Source organism: Loxodonta africana, chromosome 5 (genome assembly GCF_030014295.1).
Source record: "Loxodonta africana isolate mLoxAfr1 chromosome 5, mLoxAfr1.hap2, whole genome shotgun sequence".
Classification (NCBI taxonomy): Eukaryota; Metazoa; Chordata; class Mammalia; order Proboscidea; family Elephantidae; genus Loxodonta; species Loxodonta africana.
Window position 1 is genome coordinate 22075494 of NC_087346.1, and position 27206 is coordinate 22102699.

At 36.6% G+C, this 27206-nt stretch overlaps 1 protein-coding gene across 11 annotated transcripts in view; it reads right to left on the bottom strand.

Annotated features, from left to right (window-relative positions):
* Positions 1 to 27206, bottom strand: part of AFG2A (AFG2 AAA ATPase homolog A) — a 352856-nt gene that overhangs the window by 299944 nt on the left and 25706 nt on the right. For all 11 annotated transcript variants that reach the window (XR_010322021.1, XM_064285363.1, XM_064285361.1 and 8 more), the window contains exon 10: positions 11099 to 11253. Coding sequence is in view for 10 of the 11 variants with exons in the window: in XM_064285363.1 (XP_064141433.1) it covers positions 11099 to 11253 (155 nt within the window). In the remaining variant the exon portion in view is untranslated. The remainder of the gene's footprint in view (positions 1 to 11098; positions 11254 to 27206) is intronic.

Here is a 27206-nt window from a genome sequence, read left to right on the forward strand (position 1 = left end):
TGGCATAAACAGTACACAAAACTCTATTAAGAAAGCAGAAGAAAAACTAGATAACTGGGAGCTCCTAAAAATCAAACACCTATGCTCATCCAAAGACTTCACCAAAAGAGTAAAAAGACTACCTACAGACTGGGAAAAAGTTTTTAGCTATGACATTTCTGATCAGTGCCTGATCTCTAAAATCTACATGATACTGCAAAAACTCAACTGCAAAAAGCCAAATAACCCAATTAAAAAATGGGCAAAAAATATAATAGACACTTCACTAAAGAAGACATTCAGGCAGCTAACAGATACATGAGGAAATGTCCACAATCATTAGCCATTAGAGAAATGCAGATTAAAACTACAATGAGATTTCATCTCACTCCAACAAGGCTGGCATTAATCCAAAAAACACAAAATAATGAATGTTGGAGAGGCTGTGGAGACTTTGGAACACTTACACATTGCTGGTGGCAACGTAAAATGGTACAACTGCTTTGGAAATCAATTTGGTGCTTCCTTAAAAAGCTAGAAATAGAACTATCATACAATCTAGCAATCCCACTCCTTGGAATATACCCTAGAGAAATAAGAGCCTTTACAGGAACAGATGCATGCACGCCCATGTTTACTGCAGCACTGTTTAAAATAGCAAAGAGATGGAAGCAACCAAGGTGCCCATCAACGGGTGAATGGATAAATAAATTATGGTATATTCACACTATGGAATACTATGCATTGATAAAGAACAGTGAGGAACCTGTGAAACATTTCATAACATGGAGGAACCTGGAAGGCATTATGCTGAGCGAAATTAGTCAGTTGCAAAAGGACAAATATTGCATAAGACCACTATTATAAGAACTTGAGAAACAGTTTAAACTGAGAAGAAAACATTCTTTTGTGGTTATGAGGGGGGGAGGGAGGGGGGCGGGAGAGGGCATTCACTAATTAGACAGTAGATAAGAACTACTTTAGGTGAAGAGAAAGACAGCACACAATACAGGAGAGGTCAGCACAATTAGACTAAACCAAAAGCAAAGAAGTTTCCTGAATAAACTGAATGTTTCGAAGGCCAGCGTAGCAGGGGCAGGGGTCTGGGGACCATGGTTTCAGGAGACATCTAAGTCAATTGACATGATCAAATCTACTAACAAAATATTCTGCATCCAACTTTGAAGAGTGGCATCTGGGGTCTTACACACTAGCAAGCAGCCATCTAAGATGCATCAATTGGTCTCAACCCACCTGGATCAAAGGAGAATGAACACCAAGGACACAAGACGATTATGAGCCCAAGAGACAGAAAGGGCCACATGAACCAGAGACTACATCATCCTGAGACCAGAACTAGATGGTGCCCAGCTGCAACCGATGACTGCCCTGACAGGGAACACAACAGAGAACTCCTGAGGGAACAGGAGAGCAGTGTGATGCAGACCCCAAATTCTCATAAGACCAGACTTAATGGTCTGACTGAGACTAGAAGGACCCTGGTGGTCATGGCTCCCGACCTTCTGTTGCCCCAGGACAGGAACCATTCCCGAAGCCAACTCTTCAGACATGGATTGGACTGGACAATGGGTTGGAGAGGGATGCTGGTGAGGAGTGAGCTTCTTGGATCAGGTGGACACTTGAGACTATGTTGGCATCTCCTGCCTGGAGGGGAGATGAGAGGGTGGAGGGGGTTAGAAACTGGCAATGGACACGAAAAGAGTGGAGGGAGAGAGCAGGCTGTCTCATTAGGGGGAGAGTAATTGGGAGTGTGTAGCAAGGTGTATATGGGTTTTTGTGTGAGAGACTGCCTTGATTTGTAAACTTTCACTTAAAGCACAATAAAAATTATATAAAGAAAAAAAAGAGTAAAGCTAATGTTATAGCTGATGGTGAGCGACTACATGATTTTCTTCTAAGGTCAGGAATAAGGCTGTCGTCTCATCATTCCTATTCAGCATTATACTGGAAATCCTAGTCAGTACAGCAATGCAAGAAAAAGAAATAAAAAGTTTACAAATTGGAAAGGAAGAAATAAAACTGTCTGTATTCACATATGACATGAGTGCTTATAAAGGAAATTCCAAAGCATCTGTAAGAAAAGCTCCTACGACTAATAAGTGAATTCAGCAAGGTCACAGGATATAAAGTCAAAATATAAGTCAAGAATATTTCTACATACCACCAATGAACTACTAGAATTTATAATTTTAAAAAATATTTTATTTACAGTAGTAAAAATGATTAACAAAATCTGTATACTAAAAACTATAGAACACTTATGAAAGATATCAAATAAGATCTAAATAAAACAGAAAGATCTAACAAGTTCATGGACTGGAAGATTCTGTATCATTAAAACGTCAATTCTCCCAAATTTAATCTGAAGATTCAATACAATCCCAATAAAAATCCCCGCAATCTATTTTTTTAGGATCAACAAGACTTTAAAGTTTCTGTGAAGTAAAATACTTAGGAATCAATTTAACAAAAGAAGCGCAATACTTATTCTCTGAAAACTACTCAATGTTGCTGAAAAAATTAAAGAATCCCTGGGAAAAACAAAATAGAAAATGAAGAAGAACTAAATAAATGGAAAGATATCTCATGTTCATGGATGAGAAGACAATATTGTTAAAATGACCATGCTCCTCAAATTGTTCTAGAGATTCAATGCAATTCCTATCAAAATCCCAGCTGGTTTCTTGGCAAAAATTGCAACCTGACCCTAAAATTCATGTGGAAATTCAAGGGACCCAGACGAGTCAAAACAATTTTGAAAAAGAAGCAAAGTTGTAGGACTCACATCACAGTTCCTGATTTTAAAACTTACTACAAAAATCAAAACAGTGTAATGCTGGTAAAGTACAGACTTTGAGCATTAGAATAAAATGAAAAGCCTAGAAATAAACCCTCACATTTATGGTTAATTAATTTTCAACAAGGGTGCCAAGATCATTCAGTGGGAAAAGAATAGTCTTTTCAACAAACAATGCTGGCACAACTGGACATCTACATGCAAAAGAATGAAGGTGAACTCTTACCTCACACCATATGTAAAAATTATCCCAGTATGGATATAAGCAGGGATGGATTACCTAACAAGCAAGGTAAGCACCTGCTACAGACATCAACAAAACAGGGGCAAGAGTTATCTACGGCAAAGACCCAGAGATGCCAAGCAGACAGTACACAAGGAAAAGTGAGCGCACAATAATGATTCAAGAAAGACTCAATTCGTTATCCTCGTTATGTATGGAAGTAGATATTGTTTGGCAGCTTAACTGTGACAAAATCATTGAAGAATATGTAAGAGCAAAGAATAGGAAGCAAAGTTTTTAATTATAACATGTTACAGATGAAAGCTCTATCTAAAAAATAATAGTAAATAATATTTGTTTTCTGATCTTTTTTATGACATCTTTTCATTTGTTCATTTATAATTATAGCATTTATTATGAAGCAATCATCAAAACTGAAGTATGAGCCATTTAAAGCAGAATTGGTAAAAGTCAATGTTTCCTTGTGGGAGATCAACAGAATTTTACATTGCTGAAACTAAGTTCACTGACTCATCTTCTTTTTTGTACAATATGTGGTATATAGTAAAAATCTTAGTACCCAGGATCCACTAAAAATTTTATAATCTAGTTCATTCCATTCTGCTAAAATACCGTATGTCACTTTTGCATTAATCGCTAATATTATTAAAAAAAACAAACCAAACCCGCTGCCATGGAGTCGATTCCAACTCATAGAGACCCTATAGGACAGAGCAGAACGGCCCCATAGTTTCCAGGGAGCGCCTGGTGGATTCGAACGGCCGACCTCTTGGTTAGCAGCTGTAGCACTTAACCACTACGCCACCACGGTTTCCCGCTAATATTATAGCACATTTAAAAAGAAGTTACATCATGGACAGCTACGACACATACACACACACACACACACACACACATATATACATGTACATATCTAACTCACATATCCCATTTGAATGCAGGAGTAAACAGAGAGAAGGGCGCCACAGATTATCAGTGCACAGGGTCCTCACATGCCTTAATCTGACCCTGATATAAGACCTAAATGTAAAAGCTAAAAATATAAAACTCTTAGAAGAAAACACGAGGGTAAATCTTCCTGACTTTGTATTTGGCAAGAGTTTCTTAAATATGACACCAACGCATATGCATCAGAATTAAAAATTTTAGACTTAATTGAAATTGGAGTAAAAATTAGACTTACTCAAAATTAAAAACTTTTGTGCTTCAAAGGACACTGTCAAGAAAATAAGAGACAACACATTGAATGGGAAAAAATATTCGCAAATTATATCTGATAAAAACCCAAAAGGACTTGTTATTTAGAATACATAAAGAACTCTTACAACTTAACAATAAAAAAACAAACAAGCCAATTAAAAACGGACAAAGGATCTCAACAGACATTTATCCAAAGATTTGTTGTTGTTATTTGCCGTTGAGTTGATTCCAACTCATGGTGACACCGTTGGTGCACAGTAGAACTGCTCTGCGTGGTTTTCAAAGCTGTGACCTTTTAGAAGCAAATCGCCAGGCCTGTCTTCCAGGCGGCTTCAAACTACCAACCTTTCATCTAGTAGTCATGCATCTAACCATTTGCACCACCCAGAGACTCCTAAAGAAGATACATAAGATACATAAATGGCAATAAGCACAGGGGAAGGGCTGAGGGAATAGGGGAACCTGAGGGAGATGACAGCTAAAGAGAATGGAATTTCTTTTGAGGATGATGAAAATGTTCTAAAATTTATTACATTGTACAATTTGTGAATATACTAAAATCCACAGAACTGTATACTTTTAATGGGTGAACTGTATGTATGAGAATTATATCTCAATAAAGCTGTTGACCCAAAATAAATAAATATATGGAAAGGCAAAAGAACTATTTCTGAAAAAGAACCATTATGAAACAAAATGCCTTACAAAGTATTAATTCAGTCATTCAGCAAACATTTATTTACCTGCTACTATCTGCCAAGCACTGAGGATACAGGGAGCCCTGGTGGCACAGTGGTTAAGAGCTACGGCAAGCTACGGCAAGCTACAGCTGCTAACCAAAAGCTTAGCAGTTCGAATCCACCAGCTGTTCCTTGGAAACCCTCTGGGGTAGTTCTGCTCTGTCCTATAGAGTCTCTATGAGTCAAAATCAACTCAACAGCAACAGGTTTGGGGACACGTAGATAAACAAGACAAAATTATGTCCACAAGGCATGTGTATTTTGTGTGTGTAGCTGGTGGGGGGGGGTGAGGAGGTAGGAAGCGTATACATTACAGGATTTTTTGTATCAAATGGTTCAGAAAAGAATCGTGCAGGTAGACGGGGGCGGTGGGAGGTACAGCATATTTCAAAATATGGAGTGGTTCCACAAGAGTAAAACACAATGTGTGAACAAAGTAGAAAGGAGGCAGGAGCCAAGTAATGAATGCGAAACTGAAGAGTTTAGACTTCCTCCTAGAAATCATCAACAAGTAGTCACACTGATGGATTTTAAGCTGCATTAGTAATTTCTTTGGGAAAGATCACTCTGCAAAGTATTGGGATGGATGGACTAAAGGGCAAGATCAGATAAGGGTACAATTACTTCGTATCTGATGAAGTGATAGAATGTAGTACCAGAAAAGAACTACATTAACCCCTACCAATGGGTACCAACCTTTAAGTGAATTATCTCCTTTACTCTAAACGTAAATATGTGCTTTTAGCAAATGCTCATCAAGGTTATTGAGTAACTGATCAACTGTACATACAAATGTAGCATACGCTTCCATTTATAACAACCTCCACATCACCAGAAATTCAAAAGAAGATACTTAACAGGAACTATAAATTAAAAGTTTTTCAATTTAGACTCTGAGAGGAAGGATGTTTGGTTTCACCAAGATCAATCAGAATCTGTGCTGAGAACAGATATTGGTGATCTTTACACTAATTTTTGCTATCATTCTCATTTCTTCTACAGAGGCCTGAAAAAAACAACGTATAAAAAGAAAAGTGAAATGAAAGAGTTAAACTAAAATATTTAATAAGGTTAAAACTACAACCTTGATTTTGGCATGAGTATTTCCTGGTTAAAAGTAATCTACTTTCCCAAATGTGCTTTCCTGTTCAATTGTTATTATTTAAAACTATAAAATGAGCAAGAGAATTTGGCAGGGAAGACTGGGATCTTGGGAGTGATAGAAGACACTTTTCGGTCTAGACAACAAAAAGCAAAACTCAAAGACACCGAATTCAAAAGCCCAGCCAAGAACCAATATGGAATTAATAGAATTTCCACAGGTTGTATTATCTATTCCAAAAAAAGCAATCTTTTACTTAATAAAGCATCACAGAAACCCTCAACCCTTTCAGTCTGTAAAAAATAAAGAAAGTATAGAATGCAGTACTGTTTTTAAAGAACAGAAACCCAAATGAATTCAAATAACTTGTCACATTCTGACATTCAAAGCTCATGTGAAAAAAATGCCAGATGAAAATATGGCAGTAAAATTTAAATATGTAATTAGTGCAAAAGACAGCCTTTTGGTTATTCATATAATTAAGAAGTTTGCTACTAACTTTTTAAAATGGGGATAAATGAGGAATGTTTATTTAACTATTGGTATTCGATATATACTCAATCTCAGTGCCAACTAACTTCTAAGTTTATCCTGGATCCAAGTTTATGAAGAGGTTTCAGCTATATAGTTAGTCCTGGGGCTCTGGCTGCAGTTCACTTTATGGAAGTAAATTTACATGAAAGTAAAGCCCTCGAGCAAATGTCCTTAATGCTGAAAACTAAAACCCAAAGGCAAGATTAAAAGTACGAAGATGGATTATTTTCCAAGTAAGAAGGAACAACCTAAAATTCTACATAAAATGAGACAGAAAACGCTTGGTAGGGGGGACAGATGTATAATAAATTAATTTATTACTGATATTGTTATGGTCCATATAAGATGACTTCAGGCAAAGATAACATACAAATACAAATATTAAAAGCACTATTTTTTTACTTTGTTTACATTAATAATTTTTCATCGTAGATGAAGGAGGCAACATACTTCTGCAGAAAATGTAAAGGATTATGCTATATGCTTCCAGAGTAGACAGCCTAGCACTATTACAGGGTTTTTATTCCAAAAATGTTAAGTTCACTGAACTAATAGTAAGAGTTAAAATTTACTAAAGAAATTAGTTTTTTATAAATATGAGAAATCTAAAGAATGTTACTTGAAGGTAATAACAGTCTTTATTGTACTTTGCTTCAGATGAGATACTCATTTCCAGAAATAACTGAAATCAACCATTTAATGTGTTTTTTCCCATAAAAATTAGTTATTCATTCATTCATTCAACAAATATTGACTGAAATCTATGAGCTAGTCATATGGTAAATACTAAGAATAAAAATATAATTTCCAGAACCTCTGCTCTCATGAAACTTAAAATCCATTAAAAGCTTTTCACAAATGTAAAGGTTATTTACCTTATATGCCACAGACCGTATCTAAAAATTTAACAGTTTTATAGGAAGTGAAAATATATGATTTATAGCTGTACTTCTTTTTCTTTTTAAAAATCTCTATGGCTAAATTTCTCATAATAAAGATGTTTTCAGTCAGAAAAATAACCTCTAGTGGAAAGTAACAAGAGAAAAAGACTAAACTGAAAATGAGATTTTGTTTAATATTTTTACAATATTAAATTTTTATCACATGACTATAAATTAAAACAATGTTTTTGGAAAAAAAAATGATCCAAGCTCTAAAAATTTCACATATTTTAGCCTGGTAATTTCACTTCTAGGAATCAAAAAATACAAAGATTTAGACATAAATAAAATATTATGGAAAAACAGGAAAAAAATTGAGAAGGATAAAACAATTACAGTTTATCCATCTAATACTCTAATAGTCATTAAAAAGATGCTTGCCAAGAAATTTTAAAGTAAAACATTTACTATATAATTTTAAATGAAAAAAGCAGAATATATACTAAATATACCCTAAGATTAACTGTATTAAAATATCTATCTATATGCACACACACACAAAATCCTACAGGAACAAAATATAAATAATTATAATCCATAGGTAAGAAAACTGATTCTAAGGATTCCTGTAGTAAAGAAATATAGTGTGTCAGTATAATGCCGATTTGGAAAGTCCAAAAAAAAGGAAACATAACACCTAAGTAAATGGCTGACACTTGTGGTCCTTGAAATTAAAATTAATAATGCATTATATTTAATACTGAAAAGTAAATTATAATTGGTAACATGTCCATTTTAGAACATTTGTTTCAAACTTAAGTATAACTAGGCAAGTGTGATTTAGAAGTTTTAATTTCACACACTAAAATTTTTCTCAAAAGATGTCAAATGCACAATTTACTATAAAAAAATGTTCACAATTAACTAGCTGCTTGAGACAGGTTTTCTATAGCAAAATAAGTATTAAATTTTCTGCAGAAATAATTGGGAGATGCTGCGATTTTTGTAAATGTAATAGCCAGAATTCAGAAAGCTGAAGTGTAGGAACCCAATTATAGGTATGTTGAGTTCTCAAGAAAATTTTTACAGTCTGAAGTGAGCATAGAAAAGCACTATAAGGAAGTACTTTCACCCCTGCTAATCACTCCAGAGCTCATGAGTAACATCATAGTACACCATGGCCTGAAGCCAAATAATAAAGTGCCAAATGGAAAATGGCACAAGTCCATGGATTGTAAATACAGTATCAAAAGAAAATAAAGGAAAAAAACCTTCCACTAGAGCAATTAAAAATGCAGTTGTAGTACCAGTTCCTGTGATGAATGAATCAGTTTAGAAATTCCTCAAGTGGACAGACACTATTTAAACACTTTCTCCATTCGTCAGTAACTTGATGATTAAATTCTTACTGTATGTTCCTTTAGTTTCTAAACTTTTTTAGACTCTAAAGTGATTTTGGTTGGTGTAATACATTTACAAATCTATCACTCAAAATTTTCACATGTGGCACTTGATGATTAGGCACATGCCTGACCCATTTATCAATAAAATAAATACTACAAAAAAATTCATTCATACCAATGCACCCAAACTTTAGACCATAAACCACCTCATGAGTTGCTACTAACCGAACATCATTCAGCATCACAAAATCTCATTCGTCAAATTATTTACACTAAATTGGCATGTTCTGCTACAAAGCTTCTGAAAAACCCCAAAGTTAAGCTATAAGTTCACTAGTCAATTTGAAAATGTTTCAAAAAGAATTCAAAAACCATATTACAAAAATAAGTAGCCTAAATCAGCAGCATGTCCTTGGGGGTGTTCCCTTCTCCAGGGCACCGTTTTGCAGTCTAAATTTACAAAACAATTGTCTTCTGTAAGAAGCAAAGAAGTATCTGCATCACTTAGCTTTTGCTAACTAAACACCTCAAAATTTACTGGCTAAAAGCAACAGACACTTATTATTTCTCACAATTTTGAGGACTAACTAGGTGGTTTTTTCTCATCTAGGCCAACTCATTTGGGGTAGGATGGTCTAGCACAGCATCGCCAAGGCCATTTGTTTCCCTTGAATGTCTTTTAGACACTTTATTTAATCAAATATCAGAGCCCACTTGGGCCACAAAGGCAAAACAGTTGACCCACGCATAAAAGGTAGCTTCTGTTGTCCTTGTGGTGATTTATAACTGAGAACTTTGCAAAGACTGTTAAAGATGAAATGTATATAAAAGAGCCCAAGAAAGCATTAGGCATCACTGTTTTATACCCAGAAGTTTTTTTTTTGTTGTTCTAAAATTAGCCTAGTTGATATTTTCCTATAAAATTAAATATGCAATTAGTATACGACTCAACAGTTGCACTCTTGGGCATTTATCCCAGAGAAATGGAAACTTATGCTTACTCAATAACCTGTACACAAATGTTCATAGCAACTTTATTCACAGAGCCAAAAACTAGAAATAGTTTAGCCGTCCTTCAACAAGTAAATGGGTTAAAAATATATATAAATACCATGGAATACTATTCAGCAACAAAAAAAAGAAAAATATATTGATTCACCTGATAACCTGGATGAATCTCCAGGTAATTATGCTGAATGAAATCAACTAATACCAAAAGGTTCCATACTGTATGATTCCACTCACATACCATTTTTTGAAATGACAACGTTTTTAGAAACGGGTAGCAACAAGGTGGTTGTGGTCATAAAAAAGCAATTCGACAGATCCTTTTGGTGATGGACCTATTCATTGTCTTGACTGTAGTAATGAATAGACAAACCTACACATGTGATAAAATTGTACAGAACTAAATACATATCTGAAAAAAAACACACAGTTACCAGTAGAGTCGATTCTGACTCATAGAAACCCCATGTACTGCAGAGTACAACTGCATTCCATGAGTTTTCAAGGCCGTGACCTTCCAGAAGCAGATCACCAGTCCTTTTTTCCCAGGTGCCTCTGAGTAGGTTTAAATAGCCAACCATTAGTAGTTAAGTACAAAACCATTTGTACTACCCAAAACCCATGGCCGAACCTGTTGCCATCGAGTTGACTCCAACTTAAAGTGATCCTACAGGACAGGGCAGAACTCTTCTATACAGTTTCCAAGGAGTACCTGGTGGATTCAGACTGATGACATTTTGGTTAGGAGGCATAGCTCTTAACCACTACACCACCAGGGTTTCCAAAAATGACCCAAATAAGGTCCCGCCGAGATATGAACTTGGATCACTAGATTCAGAGTCTAGACTGCTAACCATTACACCATGGGGCCAGTCTTGCACTACCCAGGGACTCGTATACACACACACAGAAATAAGTACAAGTAAAAATGGGTAAATCTGGGTAAGAATGGTAGATTGTATCATTGTTAATATTTTTGTAAGATGTTACCATTGGGGGAAACTGGGTGAAGGATACACAAGGTCTCCCCGTAGTACTTCTTAGAACTGCATGTGAATCTGCAATTATTTCAATGTAATTACAGTTTTAAAAAAAAAGTTTAACCTAGGTATGCAGTCTCCCTGGAGTCTCAGTTTCTTTCACAGTTTAATTCAAACAGTGTGGCTAGTATGGTATACAAATGACTTACCTTTGGGACATCAATTGCCACCTCTCTCATGGCACTGGGCCTGATGTCATTCATCCCCTTCAAAAAATCATTCAGAGTAATCTTCACCAATCCAGCCACCCTGCTGTCAGGGATATTGGGGTGTTTCTTCAGGACTCTTCGCAAAGCATAGAGACCTACAAAGAAAAGATAACACAGCATTTATCTTTTACCCCATAAATGCAAACTGAACCAATAAAAATAATAATAAAAACCCCAAACCCCACGCATATTACAGTGCTGAAGAATTTATGTGCTTGTGATAGACAGGGGAGAAGAAAGGAGGGGACGATAAAGGCAAAAGTCCTAATGCATAGTTTCAGCAGTGAAAATATGACAAACTGATATTAAATATGAGAAGACAAAATTTTACAAACATGAAAAGAACTTACAAAACCTCTATAAAAAACCATTAAGGTTTACCAAAATAATTCATTTAAGGAAATTCTTTTAAAAGAGTAAAATACTAAATAACACACTTTTTGCCCAGGCTCTTTTTGTTAATACATCAAAGCAGAGTTAAAATTTTGTATGGTATTGGCAGAACATCTGAAAAGAAATATTTAGCTGGCAGTTGGAAATGAGGTCTTGGAACTCCAGAGAGAGAAATTCAGACTTCAGAGTTATGTGCACACACATGAGATCTGACATTGTAAGAACGGAAGAGATCTACAAAGAGAGGCTAGAGAGGGATCAGGGATTTAGGAATACGGGCTGAGGGATGAATCTTAGAAAGCCCATCATTTGGAGAACATAGGAAGAAATGATGGTTTAAAAAAAGAGAAAGAATTAATTGGAAGAGATAGAGGAGTAGAACCAGAATAGTAAAATACCAGAGGAGCCAAAAAGATGGTCAAATTTCCTTGAAAGTCAAAGTAATTTAAAAAGAGATCATGCTAACCTAGGATGTGAAAGACGCTAAGTTCTTTGTTTTTTTGCTACTTGTCTAGAGTTTAAACACAGACGGGCCTGAATGTTCCAAGAGCATTCCATATTGCCAGATTTGGGGCCCTTAGATGTGAGGCAAGGACCTCAAGTCCAGAGGCCAGCAAAGTCCCTGTGTGCTCTATGCTTTACGGTCTTTTAAATGAGGTGCCACATTTGTGTTCCAGTGCACAACGAAGTCCCATTTTGAAGAATTTTAGTCTCAGAAACCTCTTAGAAATCTAGTTTGCTCCATCATTTTTTAACCTCTTTTGTCTACAACATTACACCACAGTGAACTTCTGTTAAATTGGAATAATACCATTTCAACTTCCTACTTGTTTTCCTTTACTTAAACTTTTATAGAGAAAACAGAAGACACTGATACAAGGGAGGCAGACACAAACTGCCAAAAACAGAGGGCTGGGTATCTTTTATTACTAAGAAAAAATAGTGAATACTACAAAGACACTCAAAAAATAGACCCACAGTAATCTTTTTCAAATAATTATCAGTGTGAGGCTACCATATATGCAAGTCTCTGAGTTAAAAGGCTAACTGTGGGGGCTAATAGGCTAAGTTTTGTAACTTGTGAAGCTACACAAAAGTAAGGGTATATATATAAAAATATCACTATTTTCCAGGGAAAATTTCTTAGGATATTCTCTCCTATCTAAAAATCTATAAGTCACTTATTAGATCTATCTTATAAATACCTATTAGGTTTTTTTGCCTTCTAAAATGTTGAAAGGTAATTTTTCACATCTCTCTCCCATTGATGCTTATCTCGTGAGCAGATGCACTGAATGCCTTTGTCCCAGACTATCTCTTGAAGGATGTTTGCATATAGGAACATACAGGCAGTGCCTCCCTCCAAAGCAAAGGGCAGACATTCTTATCACCCATTATAAGAGATTCAGGTTCTTCAGGTTCATGGTTCCCTTCTGATGATGCAAACTTGGATGGGCTCAGGTGTACCCAGCCCTCCTCGTGTTGCTCTGTGAGAACTTAGAGAAGTGTTGCAAATGCTGATAAACTCTGGCTATTTCTGTTGCTGAGAGTAATATCCTGTCTTTTGATTCTGACCCAGAATATTGTGTCTTCTGCAAGCACTCGTAAAACAGTTACCTCACAAGTAGGATATAATCTTCAGATCCTTCACAGTTTTTGGCCCAAAAATGAACATCTATGTTAAATGAGTTGTCTCACACTCCAACAAACTTATTAGTTAAATGTGGCAGCAGCATAAAAAATAAAAGCAGACTTTAGTAATAGAGAGCTGAGCTGTATTTAATAGCACCTTACTAGAAAATCTAACATAAATAGAAGTAATCAAAAGACCAGAAGACTCTGACTTCATGTCCCAAATGACTATCTAACAATACTTGTCAAGATTTCTAATTTGGACCAGTACTGAGATACTAAAAACGAAACAAGGGAAGTGGCCTAATATTTTTCCTGCCACATTTATTCCATCAGGTAAGCATGAAATTTGACAATAAAAGAGGTCAATTATTTTCATTCGAGGAAGGGGTTTGGAAAGGGCAGGCAATATATAGTTTTAAAAAACCATGTACAATATTAAAATGTGTGTTTATAAAACAAAAAAACTCTACGGTTTCTAATAAAAAACTACAGAGTTTAAAGCTGGGCAAAATTTCCACATCAATGAGGACAGATAGCAAGAAAATAGCAGTAATTCACAAAAGGTGAGAGAAAAGGCATCAGAATAAAGAAACATGGAGTTTTCGTAAGCTAAGAGATACTAAAATACAAATATTGATTCTGTGATGAACACAGCACAACTTAACATACCCAAATGATAGACAAATATGTATTTAGCAGTAATGCAGTCAATTCTAAAAATATTTTTGAAACGCCTTTTTTAGTTGCTTTTTAAGTTCAATTATAAGTCATGCAAAGAAAATGAGTCATAAGGCCTTAATTTTTTTTTCATCCAAAACATTAGCTTACTTGATCACCCATCTTATTCTCTAGGCAGAAATAAAAAGTAAATTGACAATTTCTAAGATAAACTTTTAATGAAAAGAGGCCACTACTGAGCATATCCAATGAAGAGCTAAAAAATAAAGGTTTTAAAAAAAGGCACTCATACCAAGTAAAGACAGTAGATTAAATGCTATTTGATGCCTCCTAAAACCCCACTAACATGACAGGAAAAGAATTTTTTTTTTAAAAAAAGCACAAACCCAAAATGACAAACAGACTAGGGAAGAAAGCAATACAAATGGAACAAAAAATTTTGGAAGCTGGAAAGCAGATGAGTAACTGGTAATTGAACATAGCAGACCCAGGAATTCTGCTTCCCAAGTATAAAGTGAAAAAAATATGAAAGCAACCAGATTTATGTCCTCTGCATACACACACACCCACCAAAAAAGGGAGTGGGATGGGGCTCAAAACTGGGGAGCCCCAATCACCTCTGAAAAAAAAAAAATAGTAAAGTTGAGATTAAAATGGAAAATTAGAAGTCTGGTAGGGGACAGTCAAACCCTCAAGCTTCCCCTAACTTCATGGAGTCAGATAGCCCTCCAGTTCCCTACATCTGGAGGATGTACTCTTTAGAGTAACACAAAGGGTTCCTAGATGGGGGGCACAAAGCAGTTAAAGGCAAGGGAACCATATCGAATAGGTAAATTAAGTGAGAGGCTCTCTTCCAGTAAAGATACTGACAAAGGTGCCCCAAGGAAATGGCCTGTACAGAAAACACCACACTGAAGTCCACAGCTCACAAGCCCTACAATGGTTTTAGAGTATCTAGTCAATTTTTAGGGCCCGCCACTTTCAATATGAAAAACATCCAAAGATCTACAGAAAGCTTCTAATAAGAAATGTCAAAACAAAAACAGAAAACAAGCAACCTGGAAGAACCAGAAATGATGTAAGAAGAAACAAATAGAGAGCACAAGTGGCCTGGATGATGATTTGGGTAATTTAAGGAAGGCAAGTAATTGAGATCTAGAGAAAAGCTGCAGCAATAGTTTTCTGCCTCCCTTCCCCATAAAGCCCTAAAAACTGTGTTCTAAACAAAGTCATAGAGCTGCCCGAGAAAGGTTTCTAATGGATAACTGGGAGGAGAGAAACTGAGCAGGGATTTAGCTAACTTCAGCACCCACAATGACCATGCAGGGGTGGTGGGGGGAGCATTGAGTGAAGTGGGGACAGTTATTATGTATTAGTACATAAAAGCATTCTACTTCTTTCTTGGATTTTTTTCCTATTCCATTAATTTCTATTCTAATATTCAGTAAATCTTTGTTTTCTAGGATTTATTATTTTATAATAGCTTAAGTTGAATACACAGCTCATTATTTTTCAGCCTTTCTTCATTTCTAACATAAGAATTTCAGGTTGTAAATTGCCCTGTAAGCACTGCTTTAGCTCCATACCATAAACTTTGATATATCTTCATCATTCAATTCTAAATAGCTTTTCCTTTACACATTAAAATTTTGACCAATGAGCTATTTAGAATAATTTAATTTCAAAACTATGGGAGTTTTTAACTCACTGATTTTTAACTTAAAATTTTGATCCGAGAACAAGGTTTCCATGAAATTGATTTTTTTTTTTATTATTTTGCTTACTGAGATTTGGTTCTACAGCATATACATAAATGTTCTACATGTGCTTGGATATGTACACTCTTGTTGATTTCAGCGCTCCAAATATATATCCAGTAAATTTTGCTGTGTTGTTCAAACCTTCTTTATCCTAAACTACTGACAGAAATGTGTCAAAACTCTGTATTAACATGATAAATTTGTTCATTTCTCCTTGTAACTAGAGATTTTTTGCTTTATACATTTCAAAGTCACCTTATCAAGTGCATACAGCTTAGAACAATTATGGGTCCCTAAATATTTTTCCAATATGCAGTGCCCATCTTTATATCTAGGAATGTTTTTGCTTTAAAAATTACTGGGTCTAATGTTAATATAGCTATACTGAAATCCCTTCTACCTCTTTTCTTTGCCTTCTTTTGAACTCACTGGTTTTTATTTGTTTTTTTTTCTTTTCATATTGCATTTTGCCTTCTGCTAGTTTTGAGGTTATACACTCTACTTCTATTATTTTACTGGTTATCCTAGAAATTCTTACATACACACTTAAATTAAGAAAGTATAGTTAATTGAAGTAAAGTTAATCATGTGGCCACAAGGAAACTGGTAGACAAGCCAATGAGAAAGACGTCCCACAATATTCCTCTACAGGGCTTTTAATATCCTAAGAAAACATTTATGTTTTTTAAAGCTCTAGCTCGTCTGTACCTATTTCCTTTTCATTTTGTATTTTATTTGCGTCTTCTTTTCTCCTCCACCAAAACCAATTGACCAATATAGTTTCTTTCCCTTGACTAGACCCCGGTCTAACTAAATCTTAAAAATCTTTTCAAAGAACAAGATTTTTTAAACTTTATTTTGTTGTTTTAAACTCCATTCCATTGACTTTCATCCTTGTATATTTTAATTTATTTCCTTCTTTAGGTTTACTCTGTTGATCTTTTCCAACTACTTCAGCTGAACACATTTATTTTTAACTCTTGGGTGTTTTGTTTTTGCCTTAAAATATATTAAAAGTTTTAACCCTCTCTTGTATTACCCTTATCTGTTGCCATCGAGTTGATTCTGACTCATAGCGACCCTATAGGACAGGGCAGAACTGCCCCATAGGGTTCCCAAGGGGCAGCTGGTGGATTCGAACTGCCAACCTTTGGTTAGCAGCCGAGCTCTTAACCACTGTGTCATCAGGGCTCCAATCTCCTCTTAGAGAAATTTTAATAATAGACTTTTTTCCTATCATTCTATTCTTTATATTTAATTCCCTTTATGACTTCCTTTGTAACTCATACAGAGGTTAATATGTGAATTAGTTTTTAATTGAGCTAATTATTAAATTATTGACTCTCAACTCCAAAACCACACTTCTATACCCCGTTTTGTGATACTGGGGTTGAGACTCTGCAAACTACATTTCTGTTCCAAGTTAGGTAGACTTTGCCAATGCTAGAGGGAGATGCCAAAGGGAGACCTGTGAAGCTGAAGAGGAAAGGAGGGACTTGCTCCTTCCTGTTTAGTTTACTTCCCACAGGCTTCCTATCTGTTTGCTATTCCTTTGAACATTGCTCTACCAACACTTATGAAACAGATCTTTCCCCTATCAGTAGCTAAAAAATCATAGTTTTTCCAACACTCTTAGAACCTTTTCAGATGCCTAAGAGATATCAGCACCAGCCTGCCAGTGCTACCTTCTCAGAAGTCTGAGTCAGCCTTCCAGGCACCAGCCACAACACTGCCGGTTCTCAGAGGGCTGAGGTACAGCTTAGCTTCTAGGTTTTAATAATTCCAACCTTTTCTCTTTGTTTGCCTAGCTCTAGAGGTGGTAGCAGCTTCCTGCAGTTGCTACTTCGGTGATAACTTAGTTATTTTTTACACTTTAAATTACTGAGTTAATAACTTTATAACTGATTATCAATTCTTTATATTAAGTTTTCTCTGTTAAAATGACTGGCATGATTTCTATCTCCTCACTGGATCATGACAGAGATAACAATCCTATGGGATTTTTAAAAACAACTTTTTTCTTTTTTTCCACAGTATACATAAATTGATGGTTTTCACAGGTGAGGAACAATAAAACTATCCAAACATTGTATGAGGCTAATGTAGCCTTGATTCCAAAATCAAATAAGAACAAGGAAAAAAAAATTGTTTTTCACTTATGAGCATAGTGAAAAATTCTAAAAATAATTAGCTAACTAAATGTAACAGTATATTAGAAAAGAACGTATACTTGATCAAGTAGGGGTTATTCCAGGCATGTGAGGGCAGTTCATCAAAAATTCTATTAATTAACTCACCACATTAACAGACTAAAATGAAAATGATCAAATAATTATTTTTATTGACACAATAAATATCTGATAGAATTCAATACCTATTTATAATGACAAAAAAAATTTAAAATACTCTTAGCAAAGTGTTCTTGATAAAGATTATAATCCAAAAACCTCTGGAAAATAACTTGACTTTATAAACATTATATTCCAAAAATCTTTAGCAAACATTACACTTTATGAAGAAACTTAATACACACTCTCTTTAAAACGGGTAAGAATGCTATCACTGCTACTGGATAACACAGTCCTGGAAGCCCTGGTCATTACTGATAGAAAAACATAGAATGAGAGGTAAAAGGATAAAAAGGAAGAGATAAAACTACAATTATTTGTGTATGACAACCATCTACCCAGAAAATTCAACATACTCAAAAGAAAAACTATTAGTACTAATAAGAGAGTTGAGCAAGGTTGCTAATCGACCATACACACAAACACACACACAAAAATATATATATACATAAATCCCCCCCAAAAAAACCATCACCATCGAGTTGATTCCAACTCATAGCAACCCTATAAGGCAAAGCAGAACTGCCCCGTAGAGTTTCCAAGGAGCACCTGGTAGATGTGAACTGCCGACCTTTTGGTTAGCAGCCGTAGCACTTAACCACTATGCCACAGGGGTTTCCATACATATATACTATTTCTGAAAACATGTTAAATTGGAAAACAGAGTTTATATGAATAAATGTTAAATGTAATATCAGAGCTTACAAAAATAAAGAATCCCTGTCCACCAGGTGCTCCTTGAAAACCCTACGGAGCAGTTCTACTCTGACCTATAGGGTTGCTATGAGTTGGAATCGGCTCAACGGCAACGGGTTTTGTTTTGTTTTTTGGTAGCTATCATACTAATGTAACCAATCCTTAATGACTCTAGGTTTGGCTCTAGCTCAAGGTGTGACTTTAAATAAAACTTAGCCTCTCTGATCCTCAGTTAACTCATTTATTAAATGAAAATACATTTTCTCTATTTTTTCAGCTTTAAAAGTCTATAAATGCTAAGCTTAAGTTATTGGGCATCAACCATTACTAATGAGACCACACTATACAACTTATGTCAAGAGATGAAATTTTTTTAAATATTAAAGCAGAAGATAACTATAGGAACACATGGACACATGTACATCATAAAGGAATACAGCTTACAACAAGCAATCTCTGACGCTTCCTTTTCTTACTAAGCTTAATTTCTGAAGTATAAACAAACAAAGCAACACTTCTATGTTCCTAAGAAACATAACTTTGAAACAAAAAACAGGTGTGACTAATTAAACAGTATATGTGTCATTGTGTTTTCATTATTTTATTTTCCAATGCTTCTGAAAGTTTTGGGAATGAAAACAAGACACAATGAGAAGGCAAAATGCTCCAGGCAAGCCTAATGTCAACACACTCTTTCCAGTGTATGACATGTTGTCCCTCAAGCCCCACATCAATATCCAGATACAACCACCTTCAGGACAAGAACAACTACTCTGAATTTATGATCTTCAAAACCTTCTGCTCCAGATCAATTAACAAACACCGCTTTGCACCATACATATGAAACCCTAAAATTTTATACGGAGTGCTTACTAAACTATGTTATTTTTCAGATTGCGATTAAGTTCTTTCACAAGAAACTAACAAACAACCTTAAACCGATCACAGGAGTAATAACACTCTTGTGAATTACTATCTACCCTACGGGAACTTAATTTATATGAAGAAGTAACATAAAACATGGGCATCTGGATTTCAGATTTGAATTGTAAACGTTGGGTGTGAAATTTCATAACATACTCAGACATTTCCATAAGAAAACTAAAAACAAAATACAACAAAATCTAAGACTCTTTTAAAATGTACATTCTTCAAAACAGAAATCCAGAAAAGTTATGTTTTATTTAGAGTCTTTACTCTTCCTCCACTCTGTATTAAGTACAGACAAGGTGATTAGTATCACTTGATGTATCACTGGGAGAGTTCTATTTCTCGCTGCTTATTAACAGAAATCAAACAGAATACCCACAAAGAGGGTATTGTGGTTCTCTATTTATGTTACAAGTGAGTCGTGTAACTTAAACTGATCACAGGAGCCAGCTTTATTCTGATCCCCCTATGTCTTAGTCATTGTCTTGGTCATCTAGTGCTGCTAATTGGATGTAAGTGGATGGCTTTAATAAAGAGAAGCTTATTCTCGCACACTCACGGTCCAGGAGGCTAGAAGTCCGCATCCAGGGCGTGGGCTTCGGGGAAGGCTCTCAGTCTCTGTCAGCTCTGAAGGAAGGTCCTTGTTATCGATCCTCCCTTGGTCTGGGAGCATCTCGGCACAGGAACCTCAGAACCAAAGGATGCGCTCCGCTCCTGGAGCTGCTTTCTTGGCAGTATGAGGACCCCGTCTCTCTGCTCATTTCTCTCTTTTATATCTCAAAAGAGATTGGCTTAAGACACTACCTAATCTTGTAGACCTCATCCCTATAACTGCTGCTAATCTATCTTATTGCATCATAGTGATAGGATTTACAACATAAAGGAAAATCACAAAAAATGATGGACAATCACAAAAAATGGTGGACAATCACAAAAAATGGTGGACAATCACACAATATTGAGAATCATGGCCCAGCTAAGTGAATACATCTTTTTAGGGGACACAATTCAATCCATGACACCCTATCACTTTCAAATGTTAATTTTAAAAGTAATGGCACTGAGAAAGGTACACTAGTCAAGAACCGGATTGTGGGCCAAGGCTTATACCTCAGTAATGGTCTGAGCTTGGATACAATCTCTCCTTACCCGTGAAATATGGGAACATAACAAATGATTTCTGAGGGACTTCTCTAACTCTAAAACATCAGGATTAAGTCATTTCTCCAGTCCCGGATTTAAACAAAACTTTCTTACAAATATAGTTTTTAATTTCAAATTTTTAATATCAAATTATTTACTTACCTGCCTTAGCACCTTTATTAAAACACTAATAGTTAAAAAAAAAAAAAGGGGGGGGGGTAGTTGAAGGCAAGGATGATTCCAGCACAATTCTTATGTCAAGAGAGGTTGAAGATGCACGGCTTGGTGGATTAAAACAGTACCCCAGTAAGAAGTCAGGATCCCACTAGAACTACTCTCCTCTAAGGCCCCAGTGATCTTCCTGGTAACAAACTAAGCACCTGATGCCTCTGTGGTCTACCACACTGCTGTTCCTGGCACCGCTATTAGTTCCTTAGCCACTCCGTTCCAAGTTTCCTCATCTGTAAAATGAAGACAATGTCATAAAGCCGCTGTGAGGAAGAAACACGTTAATACATGTATGGTGCTTTAAACAGTGCCTGACACACTGCAAGTACTCAGTTAGTATTAATATTACTATTTTTTCTAATTACTTCCTCTCTGAAAAGCATCCTTCCTTTTATTTCAGTCACCACTTTCTTTGGGTTCTCTTCTCATATCTTTTAGCCACTCCTTAGCTTCCTTACTATGCCAGATCTTTTTTAACAACCTAAACTTTAAATTGTGCTGATCCTTTGAATGGTGGTACTCCTCAGGATCCCTCTTCTCTTTTCTTTAGCATTCTAACATCTCCCTGATCATTCACACAACACCCAACAGGCCTGACTGTAATTACCGGTTAAACTCTCACATGTCCCTATGCATCTTGAGCTCCAAGAGGACTTAGGTCCATGAGTCTTATTCACCTAGTACAGTGTCTGGCTCTATAAATGAATGAATAACTGAACTCCACTCTCTCTCAGTGATTTTATCAATTTCAATGGCTTCAGTCACCAAATAATTGCTGACAACTCCCAAGTCCATATGTCTTATCCAGACCTCTCATCTTCAAAACCGTAATTCAAAGTCCTGCGGGTCAGGCAATGCAAACAAAAAAGAGAGATGGGGGAAAGGGAGGGGAGGAGGAGGCAGGAAGAAGATATTGCAATAGTCCAGATAAGAGATGCTGATGGCTTGGACTTATGATGGTTGCAATAGAAATAGTTTTTTTTAAAAAAAGGTCAGATTCTCAATGTATTTTAAAAATGGATCTCACGGGATTTGATAAGGAAAAGTAAAGGGATAAAAGGAATCACGAATAACTCAGAAATAACTTAGATAGACTGGTTTTATTTTTGTGATTGTTTTAATTAGAAAGAAAACCTTTCCTCAAGTTTCATACTTTTATAGTCTTGGCAAGACAACCTAGAAAATTTTCCACTAGCAAAGTAAATGGTATATGTCACTTAGAGCTTAAACAGAATCAAAACCAACACCTGTTTTTCTGAAACAAACCATTCCACTCCAGTCATTTTAAACGAGCAGCAAAAGCAATATTAAAATACCTACTTTGGACCAAAAAAAAAAAAAAATCCATCTTTTACATAATAACCATAATATTTTATGCAGTAGGAAAAATCCAATATCACAAATATATTCTATCACTACATTTCAAGACTATAAAATAGAGGCGAAAAATTCTTGTCTTATGTGATATTATACTGCAAAGTATTACTTATTTATCCAACTACAATAATGAATAAAGATATGGTACCTTATGAAATGCATTTATTACAATGATAATCACGATGCACACATCAATTAAATTTGCACCACTTATTATTATTTTTGTTGCTTTCCACAAAACTACAGTGGACTCTGAAGTAGGGTGGGGGCAGTAGGAACACAGTGACTCTGCTTATATAAGGCAGGAAAGCTCCCAAGTTCGGCAAGAAAATCTGTCAGGGACACTCCCTCAAGACAAGCCATACCTAACTCTACTTGCATATTCTCATTGTGGACAAGACTTTTACTAATCTTGATTCTGTAAAAATCTTGACTCTAGCAAGGTAAAGGAATCTGCCAGATTTCCCTAATGTTACTTCTACAAAGATAACCATGAACTTCATAAAATATCAGAAACATTACCGAAAATCAAATAACCTTCTACCACAGAAATGCATAAATATAAAATAGGATTAAAAAAAAAAAAGATATTTAAATACGAGCATTCAGAGGCAAAGGAAAAGAAGGACTGAGAACCTACATGAACCGCGAACAATGCTGCCAGACTGTATGTTTTAAACCTCATATAAGAACTTTTAAAGAAAAATACGTGATCCTTGTTTAGGAGATGAAGAAATGGAGCTAAAGACAATAAATGGCTTATCCAATGTCTCTCAGCTAATTGAAGGTAATGGTAGCACTTGAATCTAAAGCTCACCATATGCTTTCTACTAGACTCCACTAAGACAAACTAGGAAGAAGAACCTGGCAATCTACTTCTGGGGGAAAAAAAAAAAAAAGGTCAGTGAACACCTCATGGATAGCAGCAGAACACTGCCAGGTATGGTGCAGGAAGATGAGCTGCTCAGGTCGGAAGGCACTCAAAATATGACTGGGCAAGAGCTGCATCCTTAAAGTAGAGTCGGCCTTAATGACCTTAATGAGGTGGATGGAGTAAAGCTTTTGGGGCCTTCCTTGGCTGATGTGGCACAACTGGAAATGAGAAGAAACAGCTGCAAATATCCGTTAATAATCGTAACATGGAATGTAAAAAGTATAAATCAAGGAAAACTAAAAGTTGTCAAAAATGAAATGGAATGATTGAAGATCAATATCCCAGGCATTAGTGAACTAAAATGGTTTTGAATTGGACAATCATATGGTCTACTATGCCAGAAATGACAAATTAAAGATGAACTGCCTTGCGTTCATTGTTAAAAAGAACATTTCAAGATCTATCAAAAAACACAGCACTGTCAGTGACAGGATAATATCCACACACCTACAAGAAAGACCAAAATAAAACCTGTACGTAGAACAAGGGACAGCCATTCGAGCAGAACAAGGGGACATTACGTGGTTTAAAATCAGGAAAGGTGTGCATCAGGGCCTTATCTTTTCATCATACTTATTCAATCTGTATGCTGAGCAAATAATCTGAGAAGCTGGAGTATATGAAGAACGTGGCATCAGGATTTGTGGGAGACTCATTAACAACCTGCAATATGCAGATGACACAACCTTGCTTGCTGAAAGTGAAGAGGACTTGAAGCACTTACTGAAGAAGATCAAAGACCACAGACTTCCGTATGGATTACACCTCAACATGAAGAAAACAAAAATCTTCACAACTGGACCAATAAGCAACATCATGATAAACGGAGAAAAGACTAAAGTTGTCAAGAATTTCATTTTACTTGGATGCACAACCAACGCCCATGGAAGTAGCAGTCAAGAAAGCAAATGACATATTGTGTTGGGCAAATCTGCTGCAAAAAAAATATATAAAACCTGTTGCCACCCAGTCAATTCAGCAAAGATGTCACCTTGAGGGCTAAGGTGCACCTCACCAAAGCCATGGTATTTTCAATCACCTCATATGCATGCGATAGCTGGACAGTGAATAAGGAAGACTGAAGAAGAGCTGATGCCTTTGAATTATGGTGTTGGTGAAGAATATGGAATATACCATAGCACTGCCAGAAGAATGAACAAATTTGTCTTGGAAAAAGTAAAGCCAGAATGCTCCAAAGAAGCAAGGATAGCAAGAATTTGTCTCACATACTTCGGACATGTTATCAGTGGAGACCAGTCTCTGGAAAAGGATATCAGTGGAAGTAGAGACTCAGCAAGAAAAAGGAAGATCCTCAATGCGATGGACTGACACAGTGGCTGCAACAATGGGCTCAAACACAGCAACAAGCGTGAAGGTGGCGAAGGATCAGACAGTGTTGTTCTGTTCTACACAGGTTTGCTACGAGTAGGCAACGACTCGATGGTGATTAATAACAACAACAGACCCCACTACTTCTCTGGACTTTATCAAAAAATACTAAATTTTTGGAGACTCAATATTTTAGTTCTAACTTGGAAAACAAGGCTAACAGAATTGAAAATAATTTTTAAAATATGAGAAGGAAGACCTTTCAAAAAACTGGACCGCTGCATACTTTGCATAATAACCAGACGCCACCAAGTCAAACCCCACACGTGGCAACCCCGCCTAGGTCACATCAGAACTACGCTCCCCAGGCTCCAACGGCTGGTTTCTCTCAAGCAGACCACCAGGACTTTCTCCTGAGGCACCTCTGGATGGACGTGACCTTTTCAAGCAGACCACCAGGACTTTCTCCTGAGGCGCCTCTGGATGGACGTCACCTTCTCAAGCAGCCCACCAGGACCTTCTCCTGAGGCGCCTCTGGATGGACGTGACCTTCTCAAGCAGACCGCCAGGACTTTCTCCTGAGGCATCTCTGGATGGACGTGACCTTCTCAAGCAGACCGCCAGGACTTTCTCCTGAGGCGCCTCTGGATGCACGTGACCTTCTCAAGCAGACCGCCAGGACTTTCTCCTGAGGCGCCTCTGGATGGACGTCACCTTCTCAAGCAGACCGCCAGGACCTTCTCCTGAGGCGCCTCTGGATGGACGTGACCTTCTCAAGCAGACCGCCAGGACTTTCTCCTGAGGCGCCTCTGGATGGACGTGACCTTCTCAAGCAGACCGCCAGGACCTTCTCCTGAGGCGCCTCTGCATGGACGTGACCTTCTCAAGCACACCGCCAGGACCTTCTCCTGAGGCGCCTCTGGATGGACGTGACCTTCTCAAGCAGACCGCCAGGACTTTATCCTGAGGCACCTCTGGATGGACGTGACCTTCTGGCCTTTCAGCTAGCAACCAAGCCTATTAACCCTCTGCACTGCCCAGGGCCTCCTTGTACATAGTAGGTGCTGCATAAATAAGGCATTGGCGGGGGCGGGTAGCTAATGAGCTATAAATATCTCAGAACTCTGAAACAAGACAGATAAAATTCTCCATATCGAAAAAAGCTGTGATAGTAGTCAGACTGAGTAAGGTGGCAGCTCAAACTCACTAGCCACTCCGACGGGAAAGATAGGGCAGTCTGCTTCTGCGAAGCTTGCAGCCTCAGAAACACTATGGGGCAGTTCTACTCTGTCCTCTAGGGTCACCAGGAGTCAGAACCAAGGGGTCAAAATCGACTTGACAGCAAAGGGATTTTACTTTTACTATTTAAGTGCTATAGTAACAACAACAACAACAAAAAAACCATTGTCGTCAAGTCGATTCAGACTCTTAACGACCCTAGAGGACAGAGTAGAACTGCCCCATAGGGTTTCCAAGGCTGTAAATATGGAAACAGGCTGCCGCATCCTTCTCCTGCTGAGTGGGTTCGAACCGCTGACCTTTTGGTTAGCAGTGATTGCTTAACCGCTGTACCACCAGGGCTCCTTATAATAACAAAACCATTGTTTAAATAAAAGTTCTAACTTTTCCTGTTCTGTGATGCTATCTTATCAAGGCCCAAGTATTTGGTATGAACATGCTGAAATGATGTGTGATCAACAAGGATACTCAAGATAAATTCTTAGTGATGCAAAGGAAATACTTCCTTTCACTGTAAACAAAATGACTGAATCCACTTCTTGAAGAAATCAAGCTCTATTTATATTCACTCTCCTGAAATGGCACAGGCAGCCTTAGAAGGATAAGTTTATAATAAATCCCTATATTTGGAAAACACTGTTGCTAAGCATCTTCTAACATTCAGCAGAGTTTATATAATTCATGTCTCTGCTACATAATTAACATTTCATGTTTTCCAAAAAAGTGCAGTATGCTTATCTATGTTGTTAATTTAAAACATTATAAATTTTGAAGGAATTAATAAAAGGCTATGCAACTAATTAATTAGAAAGGCTGCCTAATCCTGGGAGAAATACAAACATAGACATTAAATGTCAGGATGTGTCAGAGTCTAGCCTGTAAACAGCTTGTCTACTTGAGATAAAACATTTCAAAATGCAGCTGCTCTTTGCTTAAAAAGGTGAGCTACAAAACATTAGGCCTTTAGACAAGTCACCACACATCAAACCACACTCTAAGCCAAAAATCAATTATAAAGAAAATGTACCATTTGAAAACAAGTTGCGCACTCAACCTTCAACATTAAGCATTATGTCTGCTCAGATAATGGGAGACCTGAGTGTTGAAAGCAATACTAACTACTACAGTATTTCCAATTTTATATTCATTATGGAGAGATATGAAAACAGTAACTCTGGAATAAAAGATTGGAAAAGTTGAGAACTCTTACAAACTTTAGAATAGATTGTAAACCTTATATACTCTGGAAAAATATGCACAAACTACATATATGCTATAGGGATTCTGACTTTTTTTATTAGTATCCCATAAGCAATAACTTAAATTACAAGATCAGGAAGCATAGTTCACTTATGTTT